The following is a 15,811-nucleotide window of genomic DNA, read 5'->3' on the forward strand; positions in this document are numbered from 1 at the left end:
GCTGCCACGTTCCCGCTGCCCGCGGTGCCGAGGCCGCCCTAGGCCGGGCCGCGGCCTTTGGCCTGACAGCTCGGGGAGAGGAATCACCCGAGCCCGGGCAGTTCCCAGCAGCGCGTCCCGCCCTCGCTGTTATCCGCTGCTTTATGAGCAGTGAGACAGCCAAGGAGGCTTGCCCTGTCCGACAGGAAGCAGGTGGAAAAGTTTCACGTTGAGGAAATTCTTGCAAGCCAAAGCCACTAGCCTGGTCAAATCTGCTGGGAAACAAGTTGAGCTCTTCACTAAGTTGCACGTCAGTTTTTTTTAATATCCTATGATAGTAACAGGCTCAGGTTGGTAGCTGAAGATGTCACTGAAACTTCATGGCCAGAGCATTGAACTGGAATAATTATTAATAAATTGCTGCACAGAGAAGTTTGGTGAGACAACATCAGCAAGTTTTCCAGGGAAATTTTAAAAAGTGATTTTCCACTTGATATCTGCATGAGAGTTGTGGATGAAGAAGTGAAAGAAGACCTGAGAAGTGGCTGAAAACTTGTTACAAGAAATAAAAAAGAGGAAGAAAAGTCATGAGGGAAGAATAAAAAGAAAAAGCAGATAGAGTGCTGAAAAAGCACCGGGTTAAAGTGTACCACAAAAGCAGGTTTGGTTGTTAAAATATCTTATTTAATAGGATGAAATAGACAGTTGGTTCAAGCGTGCTACGTAGAAAAAGTCACTATAATAGGTGGCTGACTCACAGATTCTTCTTTACGGTGTGATCAGCTAGGTACTATTTAAATATTGTTTGGCACTTACAGAGTGGAAAATTCATGGGTATACTGGGAAGTAGTGGTAAAATTCACCACATAACATCACTGAATATTTTCCTTCCTGTTCAGCCAAACCTATTAGTAAGTCATAACAGAAAAATACAGTAGGAATGTGATTGACAGTGCATTACTATTAAATACAAAATACTACTCAGCAGATTCCTTATTTAAGCAGCAGAATAATAGCCTTGTGGGCCTGGGACAGCCAAGGTTCGTTTCAGCCTGATTAGTGAAAGTTCTGTACTGTGGAGCCATCTTTATTTTGGCATAGTAAGAGTTTTAGGGCATTTTTTCATGGTTCACTCAACCTACTGCTGCTTGTCAGAAGTGTTCTTATACTGGCAGAGGTGTTAGCTTGCATTAGTAGGGTGATTCATATATTTTTTAAATGGTATGCTGTGCTTTATCAACTTCCATTTTTCTCTTTAATCACAAACTACACCAGAACTGAAAACGAAACTCATCACAACTGAAAACGAAACTAGGGTCCCTATAAAATATTTTAAATTATATTCCTAATCTGTTGTGTGCTGTCTTTGGTGGGATACTCATTCTAAAACTCTCTCCTCAAAGCAGTACCAGTTAACTTATTAATACTGCAGTTGCACCCGCAAACTGGTTCACGTGTAAACCTCTCATGCTGTGTACTATGTATTATACACAGTTTTAAAAAAAGTGCTTACTAAGTGAAGATTATTATTAATTATGTTTTATGGGGTCTGTTGTCTTTGTTGTTGTGTTTGTTATTGTGTTTGCAGATAAGCACGAAGATAAGATTCTTTACCAAGTAAGTTTGCAAATTAATCAGGGCTGATGCAATCAGTATATGCTAAATATAGAGGAAGAATGCTCATCACTAGAATTGGATTTAGAAGTCTCACTTTGTCTCTCCTCATTTTATAAAGACTTTGAAAGAGATCTTTTCCCCCAGAAGTTACTCACTAAAGAGGAGAAAAATGCACTGAATGTGGTTTCTGTGAAAGAGGTGGTTTAACGTATGAACAGCACTTGTGGTACTTTTCTGAAAGCATTTCTCAGAATGTGATTACCCTTTTAAAAATGAGCTTCCTGTGAAAATGATACTGTATCATAGCCATGTGTGGATATTTGTTTCTTCTTATACAGGCAATGATGCTTTTACCATTCGCCATGACAAACAGAACAAGTGCATACAAGTTAAAAACTCGCTGATAGTGATAGATGACTGCAGGGACACAAGCGAAGCTTTATGGAAATGGGTATCCCAGAATCGCCTCTTTCACTTGGGGTCCAAGCAGTGCCTGGGACTTGATATATTCACCAAATCACTGTCTCGCCTGAAAATGGTTGATTGTAACTCAGAGTTAATGCTGTGGTGGCGGTGTGCTGATGCTTCCATCGTTGGTGCATCTCAGTACAAAGTGACTATCAAGAATAACTATGTGACTGCAAGCATAAATGCAACAGACCAGTGGAAAAGCAACAATTCCTCGAGTGATGTATGTCGGTATCCCTACCATGGTAAGTAGGTTTCCACAGGGGTTTGGAGATTCTTTATTTGTTAAAGGCTTTTTGAGTATGTCTGCACCAATAAGTTCTTAAAATTAGTTATGTGAAAAGACTGATGAGTAAAGCAATAGAATGTTGTGCTGTAGAGAGACACTGATATTCAAATATGAAACTTCAAAGGTTATTAATAAAAAATAGCAGCACAACTGCAGAAGTTGTGTTACTGAGTGGCTTTCTTAGCAGGTTTAAATCCCCCCTGCCCCCATATTTCAGTGCAAACCTATTTAATTATGAAATACCAGCCACTTTGTATCAGAACTGACACTGTCCTCACCATGATGGGAATTTTCCTGTTAGCAGGGCTTGAGGATGTTTTCTTTGCTGGTAGGCTATACAGTCAGATTCAGAGCATGCTGCCAGCTCACAGCCTGCTGGACTGTGAGCTCTGGTATAGTAGTGTGTGCCATGGAAGCCAGTCTTGTCTGAAATCTCATGCTTGCTGGAAGAAGTGGTGAAAATGTGCTTCACCTTTCCCCTCTTCTGTATGTGTTGATTGTTAAAGTCCTTGTTATATAGGGCTCTGTGCAAACCACCTGGATTTCAATAGGACGATGAATTATCTGTAACTTAGCAGGATGGGGGAGACAAGTTTCTGCTGTTTCTCAGAAGAAAAAGTACAGAAAAATATTTCTCTTTATGTAATTTTTTTCGGTTCTGGCATTGCTGTATATTATCTGTAACAAGAAGATAATGGTATTTTAAGACCACAAGTGTGATTTGCATGCTTTTAGGTTAAGTATGCCTGTGATGAGCAGTAACACTGATTTACTGTCATTTCCACCTGTAAGGAAAGGGAGATGTATTTACTTCTTTATTTTACTTCTTTTTTTTTTCTGCAGAGGTTTATACCAAAGATGGCAACTCTTACGGTAAACCCTGTGAGTTCCCCTTTCTGTATAACAAGGTGTGGCATCATGCCTGCATTCAGGATGAAACACATACGGGTGGGAAATGGTGTGCCACTTCTGAAGATTATTCTCGCGATGGAAAATGGGGAATCTGCTTACAGCCAGGCACGTTGGGTTTCTAAATAGATGTCTTAAAAGCATTCTGTCCCTTCTCTTATATACAGCTCCACCTTTGTGTGTCTGTTCAGCTGTGTAAAAGCTTTTCTGTTGCAGTGTTGACTTATTCTGCAAGTATTTGTGATGACCAATATAAAAATCAATAGACCTTCAGTATTATATTCAAAAGTTTTTCTTTTGAAACTTTCATAATGTTTCTGTATAGTTGTAGTTAAAAGTACCTTCTGCTTCCTTTAAACAGAGGATGGGTGTCATGATATCTGGGAACGTGATCCAGGGTCTGAAAATTGCTACCAGTTTAATACACAGTCTGCTCTTTCTTGGAAAGAAGCTTATATTTCATGTCAAAGGCAAGGAGGAGATTTACTTAGTATCCAAAATGCATCTGAATTAAGTTACATACAAGGTAGGTGTAATTATTCATATATGAATGTTGGGAAATCTTTATAAAGTGGAGGTAGCAGTTCAGTTTCTGTCCTAAATCTCTGGGTAAAACTTGATTATACTTTAAATATTTTGGCTTTCATTTGTGTAGCAAAACTAAGGTGCTAATCTGATTTTAGGGAGTTATTTAAATTTATCTGTATGATTTCATTATAGAAGTTAGATGTTCATATTGTTAATGAGGAATGTCCCCAAAATCTCAAATACATGCCAGAGTGGCAGTTGGTGTTTTAGCAGCATTTTACTCTCTTGTTATGATATTGTCCTCACTGTTATTCAGTCTTGACCTGGAGAAATTATCCAAGTGCCTTTGGGACTATAAAACCAAAGGAGAAATATCTGAAGACATTGGGAGGGAAGGCTTGTGTGGATGAATTCCTCCTCAGTTCAAGAAAGTTTGCATGTCCAATTATAATAGCAATCTTTCTTTCCTGAAATGCATGCCATTTCAGATGGCATTTTTAATTTAAAGGAGACCAATAAAGGATGAGCATTTTATATTAATTGTTTTCTTTAAAAAAAAAAATGTCTCTAGCCAAGGATGACATTGCTGAGATCTTCTGGATTGGCTTAAATCAACTGGATGTTTCTGGCGGTTGGCAGTGGTCAGATCACAAACCTTTGAATTTTCTCAACTGGCATCCAGGTACTGATATTTCTAGTGATACTGAAAATATTCACAATAGTAACTAGTATTACTTTTTTTTCCCATCTCATTCCATTTTCAGAAGCATCTTTTCCTCCTAGCCAGCAAATCTTTCTGTTCTCATTTTATATTTATGACTGATTAGGTTAATAAGTCTCTGAAAAGATAAAACCTAAATAGTATTTTTGAAGTCCATTTTAGTAAAGTATCCACAGCTTTCCTAGCTGCTAAATTTCTCCTTCCCCCGACAGAATGGCACTGATTTCCCTCAAATGTTGTGGTTATTTATGTATGTGCAAGGACACATGCTACTTAGAAACTTAACTTGGGTTTTTAAAGTTCAAGGTTGCTTAAATTTGTTTCAAGGTGAGGATGAAAGAAGTATAAAACCTTTGAAAAACCTTTTTTAATTACTCCAAAGATGCTAAGTAGGATTGGTTAGACTGTTTGGAATTTTCGGGATGAATTTGTAATGTTTGCACAAATCTGTAATGAGTCTATGTGTATTTGGGAATCCCAGTGTAACAGTCATCAGGAATACTGAAGCTAGTATTCTGTCATTTAAGCTGAATTTGAGCTTTTTAAAGTGGAATTCTCTTTTTTCCTTTAGTTTATAGAGTAGTACTGCAACAGGAATTCTGTGAAAAGTTGAGAAGTGGTTTCTGTTACTTCTTCGATAGCTTTACTAAGAAGTTTCTGTGGGACTTTCTAAATGTGCTTTGTCCTTTGGAAAGGTTAAGAATTTTGCTGCTTGTACTATTGACTGCACCTTCTTCTGGAATTGTGATCACTCTGTAGGACTGTAATGCAGAGCTAGAGGCCAGACTCTTCTGAGTTACAGTGGCATAATTTAGTCTGCAGACATGGCAGACATGTCTACCCCTTGTGGAAATACTTACTGGTGATTTACAGGAATTTTGATACCTGCAAGTTTTGCCCATTACTTTTCCTTTCACTTTACCCTTCTGAAAAGAGCCTGGCCCTGTCCCGCTGCTCTCTTTCAGATCTACCCTGAGCCTTTTTTCTGTGAGCCTGAACAAACCCAGTACAGGGGGAGTGGGGGTGCTCTGTGTAGCCCACAGCCTGGGTTTGCATTGAGGCTCAAAGAAAAAGAAGGTCAAAAAGTTTTATTAGAAAGGGAACCTGAAGACTGCAAAAAAGAGCTAATCTCTCTGCTGTTTCAAATCTGGAGCCTTGTCTAAGGCTTCTGTTAAGGTAAGGGTTGTGGTTAGCATGGAGAGAAAGTGCAGAACTGTGTTTGGAGTGAGAGTGGAAAGGGACTGCCAAAGGAAACTGAGGGCTGCAAAAATGGTTCTCCCCTGAGATATTTCTAGTCTGGGAAAGTGCTTGGCCAAGGGTTTGTTGTATTGTAAATAGAACATTCCTCCTGGTTCTATGATTAAACATTGGAAAAGAAGTCCAAGATTCCTTGATTCTGAAACTTTCTCTCTTAGAAAAAACATTCTGTGGGACCTGTGGTAGGACAGCTGCCCTCAGTTGATGCAAATTATCTTCTTCAGATAAAAGGTGGCATGCTATCTGAAGAGTGTTATTCTTGTATTGAAAACCAGTAGTAAAAAGAAGCAGTCACTTCCTTCACTGTTTCATAACTTGTGCTGTTATGTTTTTATTTGTTCCTGACTATAGATATGCAGAGTTTATCTCCACTGGATGGGACAAGTTGTGTGGTGATGAATGCTGCTTCTGGTCAGTGGCAGAGTTACCACTGTGGGACTCAACTTCCATATACTTGCAAGAAGTCACTCAATGAAGTTCCAAGCATTCCAGGTAGGACAGTTTTCATTTTTGAGTTCTATATGTTAATATGAGTGTAATGTTCACTTATGGAGTCTTTCTTTTCCCTCCCAAGCCTTTTTAGGCATCTCTGCCAAAACATTTTCACAACAGCTTTGGATTTTTTAGCAGAGCAGAAGCAAGCTCTGTTTCTTCAGTGTCAAGATGATGCATCACAAACAGTTTTCATTTTTTGCAGCTTTCTCATTCACACATAAAGCATTTTGCAGCAGTCCTGCCCTTTTCATCACATTTTCCTCCATGGCTTGTGCCTTCTTTCATGTATTACTGGAAGTCTGGAACTGGCAGTTGCACCCCAAACCTTTCTATCTTTGCTTTAAGCCTGTTTCTCTCACTCTTTGTGTGTATTGACATGAAATGGGACTTACCTAGGTCTTGGATCAAACTCTGTTGAACTCAAATAGAAGTAATTAAATAACCTTACTGTCGTTTGAAACCAGGCCCAGCACTAGAAATCAGAGTGCAAGAGTTGGTAGCTTGCTCAGTGTGTAATCTTTACTGGATCCATAACAGCTCTTAGAAGATAATAAATCACTTATCCTGACCTACACACATACACAGAGTCCTCCAGTGTTTACAGTGTCCAGCTGTGACATATAACTGCTTCCATGCTTTCGGCCATTTATCTACACCTGGATGTCCAGCCCTTCCTATATCCATGACCTGTTCTTCTGTATGTGCTTTGGCCTCACCCAGTTCCCAGGGTCCAGCTTGCAGGGCTCTCCTGCAAAAACTTCTACTGAATGGTTATTGCCCTCAAATGACAGGGAGGACTAGAGCACAAGGGGTGTGGAGTGTCTCTGACTGAGGCATGTTCTCTCCAGCTCCCCCTGGAGAGGTGTGTGCATTTGAGGAAAAAATTGTAATCAGTTTAAATTTAACTGAACTGGTTCAAATTTTGCAGTGATACCCTGAAAGCTGGTTTTCAGTTAACAATTCTTGTCTGTTCTCTGGCTCCTCAGTGGGGTGAGTTATTACCAGTATATAGAGTTTTATTCATTAAAAACCAAAATTCCTGTGGTTGAAGGATTTTGTAGTGTGTTTTGAACCAGAAAGTCTATTAGTATATACCTTTTCAGCATCCATTAAAACTAGTTAGAATTCTTGAATATCTTGAGAAGAAAAAAAATATTTAAAATAAGCATTTGTTGAGTTGTGTGATTCTTTCCTGTAATGAATTAACTTGATTTTTCTTCAGTTGCTTTTGAAATCTTGCTTCCAATTGCTTCTGAACCTCTCACTTACACTAAGATTAGCTTAATGTAATGCAGTCCTGCTTTTTAGTTTCACTCCCACTAACTTCTTTCTCCTTCTACCTGCTTCATGGCCCCAAAATATTATGAGTTCTCCTAATGCTACATTGAAGTCTATTTGCTTGACTAAGCTGTGACCCTTTCTTATATGAGTTCTGAAGAGATGTGAACATGTTCTGATTGCTGAATTCTGGCTGTTTCAAGGTGCTGCTGAATTTAAAACCAGCCCCTTGCACTAGCCAATGTAAAACAAAAGTCTCTAATTCCATTTCTCTTCATTATTAGTGTTTTGGAGACACTTGGATACTCTCTGTGATCCGGGCTGGCTCCCCCATGACGGCTTTTGCTACATGCTGATAAACAACCAGGCACCTTGGGGTAGGGCAGAGGAGTTGTGCAAAGCAAATAAGAGTAACCTCATCAGCATTCACTCATTAGCAGATGTTGAACTGGTTGTTACAAAGCTTCATAATGGTGAGTTGGGGTAGTTGTAAAGGTCAAGCACCAAGTGCTGCACACCATAAATTAAAAACTGCTTTCCATGTTCTAGCATACAATTGTCATAACCTCTAGCTTTTAAGTGTGGGTGTTAATGCTGAGCTTATACTCAGGCTGGTGCTGAATGTTTCTGTGCAGATCCAGGCCCTCTGGATCTGGTTCAATCTATTAATTTACTTATTTACCACAGTAACCTACTTCTAGTTTTTTTAATACTTTGTGCTTAATTTTCTCATTCAAAGAGAATAGTAGATAGCTGGGTCACTATTTTGAGTGACTGAACTAGTAAATAGTGTCAGTAATGTTTAGTGTTATGTCTTTGCCTACACTTTAAATTTGGTTGAGGGTTTTTTTGCTGGTGTGTTCGTTATCTCTGTTTGTTTGTGGTTGGGTTTTTTTCCTGTTTGCTCCTTCTCTGTGAAACTTTCTCATAGTCATGAATATAAGTTAAGGAACAAGATAAGAAACCTATGTTACAGTTGTCTCAAATACCCTTTCTCACTGTAAGAAAAATAATGTCACTGTACTGCTGCACAGTATTTTTCACTGCTGCACAGTATAATGATGAAAAAAAAATTTTGCTGATAACACATTTCTTTCCTATTAGTTTGACTATTATATTGAAACGACAATGTTGTCCTAATTTTAAATTACAGATGCTGAAGAGGAAATGTGGATGGGTCTCAGGAATGATGATGTGCCAGCCTTGTTCAAATGGTCAGATCGCTCACCTGTGGTTTTTACATACTGGGATCAGAATGAACCAAAAGTTCCCTTTAACAGCACTCCTAACTGTGTGTCTTATTCAGGCAAGGTAGGAATACAGTGTTGAGTTTGGATGTTGGTGTGGTTTTTTTCATCATAGTAGAGGCAACATCAGTGTGTGGGAAAGTCAAGAAGGGGGATGAAGCAGATAGCTGATCTTATTTCTGGAATAATCTTTAAAATACATTTTTCTGCAAGCAGATTTCTTACAACTTGGTAGCTATGTACTGCAAAGAATGGCAGAAATTACTATTAGCTCTGAGACTGCCACATTGTTGGCCAGACATCTGGCCTTGTCACTCTGTACTTTGGGTTACTGTATTCTTCCATGTCTCTGGCAGAAAGGTAGGAAGGAAGGAAAATCTGGGTTCAGTCACCTTGTAGACCAATTTGGGTCACCCAGTCTGAGGATGGAATGTTCTAAAAAGGGTGTTGGTGTAGGAAGGGGGTCACTAGGAGTGGGAAGCAAGCTGTATCCCATGTATCCCATCCTGCTGATGCATTAGAAAAGTGGAGCACCCATTTGCCTGCTGTGTGATCAGCCTGGCACTGGAGCTTGTGCTCAGCTCCCCTGACTTGTCTCTGAGCTGCTTCCACATTAAGCTGAGCACACTTCCTGCCTGCTGACAGCCTGCTGACCCATTCCTTTCTTCATCTAAGGGAGTTGGCACCACCCTGGCCTTTTCTTTTCCTTTTTGGATGTGATCCAGAATCCTCCCATCTCCATGTGTGTCAGCTTTCTCTCTTTCTTCCAAACATGTACTTGTGCATATAACCCAGGGCATCCCACCCCAATATCAGTGTTAGAGGTGTTCTGGCTTTCTCCTCTATGGAAACAGCCCCTGCAAACATGGAAATCGAGAGACTGTTAGAATGTATAATACTTTTTTTTCCCTTTCATTCTCACAGCTGGGACAGTGGAGAGTCAAATCCTGTGAAGAGAAATTTAAATACGTTTGCAAGAAAAAAGGAGAGATTTTGAATGAAACAAAATCAGATAAAAGTTGCTCATTGGAAGAGGTAATAGGAAGCCTATATTTCTTTTATTGTCATTTGGTTCAGAAACCTGCTTAAAATCACTTACTTCCTCTACTTCCATTTCTTTCTTGTCCATTCAGTAAAATCTGTGAATTTATACAGCATAAACCAAATTTCAGGTTCTCCTAAGCAGGCTCTGGATGTATTATCAGTCTGTTTATTGATGAAAGTAGTATCAACTTGGACCCAGGAGAGGTTGTGTTTTATTTATTTATTTAAAAGAAGTTGATTTTAGTAGAAATGTTATTGATAACACCATTTATTCAGTCTTTTTTACTTAAATTATGTTTTAAAATTTAGGATAAGCGCTTTGCAACATAAAGATATGCAGAGATTGTTAACTGAGATTACGTTTGTTACACTTCGTTGGCTCTCATTTTTGTTCTGTGACTTGAATAAGGGGGGGAGGTTTGGTTTTTTGTTTAGGTTTTTTATACAGTATGACGTGTTACAGCATAAATAAAGCTTAAAAAGAAGTCTTTTGTCTTTTGAACAACTTAGGATGGTATTGCTAGCTACTTCAGAGTTACTTGGTTCAGTTTTGTGTCACATATTGCTTGCAACAGGAAAGATGTTTACCCCTTATCTTTCTTTCTGCACAACCTTGGGGGTATTCTTTTCTCTGTATTTTCAGACTTCAGCATGTGGAATTACAGCTTTCTCTGCTGTTCAGATGCCAGTGGCATTGTTAGGTTAGAAAAGAGTTAACACATTAATGTTCCTTGAAATCTCAGTGTAAATATGGGGAGAAATATTTGAATAATAGAGAAATTTTTTAAGTTCACACATTTTCAGTATCAAGTATTTTTCTCAGAAGTAAAGAAACATTAGCATATGCTTTCCTTGTATTCTTCTGTTTGAATCCTGGCGTTGGTGGAATAGCATGAAAACTCCTATTGTTTGGATAGGACTGGGCTGTTGCCCTTGTGTTTCTCTCTGTAAATGCACGTAGTGGTCAGAAGACTGTGCCCAGGCGAGCTAAAACAGTGGTGTATTTTATTCCTGTGGCTGCATTATTTTTTACAACTGTGAATCTGAGAGTTGATGATACTGGACCTTGTATGTGACACAGTGCATTTCTTTCTGGTATATGCTGTGCCAGCTTGTGGGCACCAGCCAGTGTTGGCAATGATTTCTTTTCTCCCGTAGGTAATGCCTAAGTTATTTTGTATAAATGTGGTTTTTGTTCTCTAACCAGGGATGGGAGAGACATGGAAACTACTGTTACAGGATTGATAAAATGGAAGTTTCATTTGGAGCCCAGTGCAATCTTACAGTGATGAACAGGTAAAGCACACTTGTAATTTATGAGCAGGTTTAACAGCACAATCCTGGAGATAAAATCAGAGATTAAAACCTCTGTATGCCAGCTAGTGGTTTATAAAGACAAAGCAGAGAGAGAATTGCTTTTGCCAAGAACTAGCAAGCCGTGTTTTCCACGGCGTGAGAATAGTAAACCTACAGTGTGAAACCTTCTTCGAAGTATGAAAATTCCCAGCCTGCTGACCCCATGTTGAATATGGGACTGCCTGGATGACTGCCTGAACTGACTCATGTAGTAATATCCCTGGTTTTAAAATTGTCTCAGTAGTTTGATATCTTTCAAATACTGACTCTGATTAATCTGTGAATTTTCAGATTTGAGCAAGAATTTATAAACAGTCTAATTAGAAAACACACCAAAGTTGAAGAAAAGTACTTCTGGACCGGTTTGCAGGATATTAGCCAGTCAGGAATATATTCCTGGGGTACAGTGAATGGGGAAAAACCTGAAGCTGTGACATACACTAACTGGAATTCCATGCAACCAGGTAAATTTGAAAACTAAAAAACACATAAAAATACTGTCCTTTTACATTGAGCAAGCATTGGAGTACCATGTTACAGAACTCCAAGCATGAAATAAAGTAGTAATTCACAAATATGTCAGGTTTTCTTTTGAAAACCAGCCAATAGTTCTAAATATGTTTTTGGTGGCTTTAATTTCAGAGTTTTCAGGAGGATGTGTGGCCATGTCCAGTGGAAATTCTCTTGGAAAGTGGGAAACTAAGGATTGTAAAACCACTAAAGCATTTTCTATCTGCAAAAAATATATTGGGCAGCCCAAGGAGCCAGAAGTGCTCCCAAAGCCAACTGATCCCTGTCCCCCTGGGTGGCACAATGGATCTGGCCTTGCCTGCTACAAGGTAAAATGTTACTCCTGTTTGATGTTAATTGCTCATTACTGTCTTGGAGGAAGTGAGTGATCAGCCATTTTGTGGGCAGAGCTGCTCTGGAGGGCACTTTAATGGTGCTCCTCACCAGGAAAGGGAATTGGTGTTGTTTCAGATTGACTGCCTGCAGATATTGTCACACATCATCATCTGCCATTCCTGGAAGGTGCATTGTGCCTCTTTGTGGGCAGCTGAGTGGGGCAACAGCACTGGCCCTGTGCTGCTGCCTCAGGAGCCTGATGCTGTCAGAGGGTGCTGTGCCTGTGTCCTCCCTGCTGCCCTCTGGCATGCACAGACACCTGCACAGGGAAGGAAAGTGCTTTGCATCACTTTCCCTTGTCCTTTTCCTTTCTGTACTCTTAGAGTATGGATAGGAGAGGTGTGATATTCTCTGGTTTGAATACGGATATGAAAAACCATTCAGCCTCAGTTGCATTTTACTGTTTTGAAGTAAACAGTGGAAGCAAGCAGCTGTGCTGTTTAGCTGGAATGGCTTGAACAAATTTATATTTAGAAATGCAGGTTTTTCCCCTCTTTTAAAAATTAAATCAAGTTAAAACTGAGGCTGTTCATTGGATTCTTTATTCATCATTTTTGGACTCGGTGTCTGCAATGAGCTGTTTCTTGTTAACAGCTCATGTAGCAAAGTGGGGAAACCCAGCCTGAGTAACATGGGTGTGGGCAAGCATCCCGAAGGGATAGGTCTGTGCTGCTGTGCAACATAGCTGTCCCATAGTTGATGGACGTGACAGCTGGCCCTGGCAGATTCTCCACAGCTGTTGATGACCAAATGCAGCATGTCCATGCAGAGAGATCGAGCTGATGGGAATTGTCCTGGAAACCCCCTGAAACCAGGGGGATCAAGTGGATGTGGTAGCTGAGATGTATGAGCCAAACCTGCACCTCTGATGCATACAGGTAGCCAAGGGTGTGCCAAAGAACTTTCTTCACCCGCAGCAGTCAAACAAGCCCAGTTTCAGTGAACATTAGGCTCTGTAGTTCCCCATAAATTTGGATGAACAACATCCCTTTAAGCTTATAACTTGACTTGCAGTTATGGAGTGAGCTGGCTGGTGGTTTCTAAAATCTTTCTGGTAAAGAAAAACAGGGAAAGTCTGTCATGTGGAATATGTTGTGTTTGAACAAATTTTGTCAGCTAAACTTCAGAGTCTGGCTGTTGTCAAACAAACTGAAAGAAAAATTGTTAAAAAGTCAAGTTCTCTCCCTGTGGAAATACCAGTTACTAAATCTCAGGTGACCATATTTTAGTAGAACAAGAGTGTTTTAAAAATACTGCCACGTGTGTCATTTTCTGCTCTGACATTTGGCTGTTGTGAAGTTCTTCCACAGTGAAAGAGTGCTGCGAACCAGGACCTGGGAAGAGGCAGAAAGGTTCTGTGAAGCCCTTGGAGGCCATCTGCCTAGTTTTAGCCAGTCAGAAGAAATCAAAGCACTTCATTCTATCCTGAGAAAAATGATCAGGTAACAAACTAGCCGTGTTCTAGGATTTTGATTCTGCAGTGGATCGCAAATGCTGCTGCTGACCCCAAATGGCAAATACGAGATCGTGTGACAACTGTGTTTCCCACAGAACAGCTAGATGTGGCATTTGAACTGCCTTGCTGGAAAATGTCAAGGGAGTACAGCTTGGGCAAATACTTCACATTGCTAGAGGCAGCACAGGAAGAGAAATTTATGTAATGGAAGATGCTGAAAGCAAATCTAAGTCTGTTGTTATAATACGTTTTTCCTTTGCTGTGTTGAACTTTGGCACAGCTAGATGGTAAATGTACCTATTCTTTACTGGTACATTCTTTAGAGATGAGTTATCATTTCAGTTTTTCAGATATGCCTCATTTTTATTCACGAAATGCTTCCTGACTAAACTGGGTGCTAACTTCTAAAAATGTGAATAATGTAGTGTCCAGCAATCTGGTTGGCACAGATCCTATTTGGCATAGTTGCACTAACACTATGTGGGTATTAGATGGGTGTGCTGAGTTTTCTGGTATCAACAGATTAAATGCTAAATAATTTATGAGTTTAAACCTTTATTTTTAATCAGATGAGCTGTCACTGCAAAACTTTATTAGGCATTGGTGTGATGTCAGATCCTTGTGTAATATGTTTTTTTGATTGACAGTCTGTTTTTTCAGAACTTTTGCCTGCTTAAACTCAAATGCTGCCAGTTACGTGATCTAAATTTTTTCATCAACAAACGAAATCAGGATTATTTCAGAAGCTGCCAGCATACAACACTGTGATTAAATTTTAAAACCTGATGACTGAAGAGGTGCCTTCTTGAGAAACCAGTGAACTTTTTTTAGAAGTGCACAAGTCATGAAAATTACTCAGTGTTTATGTTAATAAGAGGCAAAACCAAACTTGTATGCTCTATATATAGATAGTTTAGCTTGTGTAAAAGCCACTTGTGATTCCTTCGCTAAACTGGCTGAAGTCCCAAAATAAAATCAGTGCACAAATTATTTCTAGCTGTATTAAATGGTTTTGCAGTTATGAATTTTGTTTTAATGCACCTAATTGACTATGAAATGTGAATAGAGAAGCAACATTTTATTTTCCTACAAGTACTTGGAATTGCTTTGCAGCTTGCAGACTGTCTGAGGTATTAATTATATTTTCTGTTAGGAATTTAAAGGTGGACACTTCTGTCTCTCCAGGGAGTCAGTTGACACACAATGCTCATGCATTTCCCATAGTTCAGAAATTTTGAACTTAGTCTGAAAGTAGTTAAGTCTCAGTATTTCAGTATTATTCCAGCAGAACTTAAAATGAGGGGCAATATATTGGGCCCGGTATAAGTTGACTCTGCAGTCAGTGTTGCAGTAACTGCTCATATCAAATTCAACTGAAAACACAGTATTTTCATCTGGGCTAACCCCTTTTTCAGCACTTCAGAACATTCTGAACTGAAATACTACATAGTTGATATTGCCTGAGGTATTTTAAATAATGTTTGTTTGTTTAGATAACATGATGAATTGTTGAAGATAGTTATGCTTTTAAATTACTCAGAGGTGTTGATTACATAAAATATTTTGGAGGTCAAATGTCAAGGGTAGTTTATCTGAAAATCAAGCTCATTTGAGATAGGAGATAGGAAACCATGTGAATTATTTCACTGGGAGAAATCATGCTAAGGTGATACTAGATGTGATTAGCTGCTGGAGTGTGCTGGCATGCAGTTTGTTCGTGTTCCCTGTATTTACTCAGTGCAAAGTCTGACCTAAAGCATTCATTCAGTGCATTCATTTTGTCCTGGGGAAGGAGCCACACCTCAACTCTCTTGGTTTCGGGTTTTTTCCCCTTGCACAGTTCTCTGGTGACTCATTGAGAATTGTTTGTTTTTAAATGTTAGCAGGAGTCATTTTGGTTCACCAGGAAAAGGGCAGCTTGCCTAGTCCATTCTGTTCTTTACTCAGATTCCACCTTAGAGTCAAATAAGAGCCAAAATTGCTCCAGCCAAGTCAGGCTATTGCCATTGGAAAGGAAAATAAAATTTGCCTGCCAACCTTCTCCTGTCTGGAAGAAATAGGAGATAACCTCTTTTGACTTTAAGGGACATGATACAGGCAGAACAGATCCGGTTCAGTTACTTTCATTCTTTTTGGACTGTGTTTGTGAGCATTCTGCAGCTTATAGCTGGCAGCAGTGCTGGACACAGGGAGAGAAATAGCTTTGACTGGTTAGAAGTAGCATTTCAGTGAGGACACCTTACTGGAAAGAAATCCAGGTT

General features: G+C 39.4%; 1 protein-coding gene across 1 annotated transcript in view; it reads left to right on the plus strand.

Annotated features, from left to right (window-relative positions):
- Positions 1–15,811, plus strand: part of LY75 (lymphocyte antigen 75) — a 53,485-nt gene that overhangs the window by 9,484 nt on the left and 28,190 nt on the right. Inside the window, exons 3-14 of the mRNA XM_017727012.1 lie at positions 1,935–2,309; positions 3,197–3,370; positions 3,624–3,788; positions 4,362–4,472; positions 6,120–6,260; positions 7,826–8,014; positions 8,695–8,852; positions 9,713–9,823; positions 11,040–11,128; positions 11,480–11,652; positions 11,831–12,027; positions 13,394–13,536. Coding sequence (XP_017582501.1) covers positions 1,935–2,309; positions 3,197–3,370; positions 3,624–3,788; positions 4,362–4,472; positions 6,120–6,260; positions 7,826–8,014; positions 8,695–8,852; positions 9,713–9,823; positions 11,040–11,128; positions 11,480–11,652; positions 11,831–12,027; positions 13,394–13,536 — 2,026 coding nt within the window. The remainder of the gene's footprint in view (positions 1–1,934; positions 2,310–3,196; positions 3,371–3,623; positions 3,789–4,361; positions 4,473–6,119; positions 6,261–7,825; positions 8,015–8,694; positions 8,853–9,712; positions 9,824–11,039; positions 11,129–11,479; positions 11,653–11,830; positions 12,028–13,393; positions 13,537–15,811) is intronic.

This window comes from Corvus brachyrhynchos, unplaced genomic scaffold (genome assembly GCF_000691975.1).
Source record: "Corvus brachyrhynchos isolate BGI_N302 unplaced genomic scaffold, ASM69197v1 scaffold490, whole genome shotgun sequence".
Taxonomy (NCBI): domain Eukaryota; kingdom Metazoa; phylum Chordata; class Aves; order Passeriformes; family Corvidae; genus Corvus; species Corvus brachyrhynchos.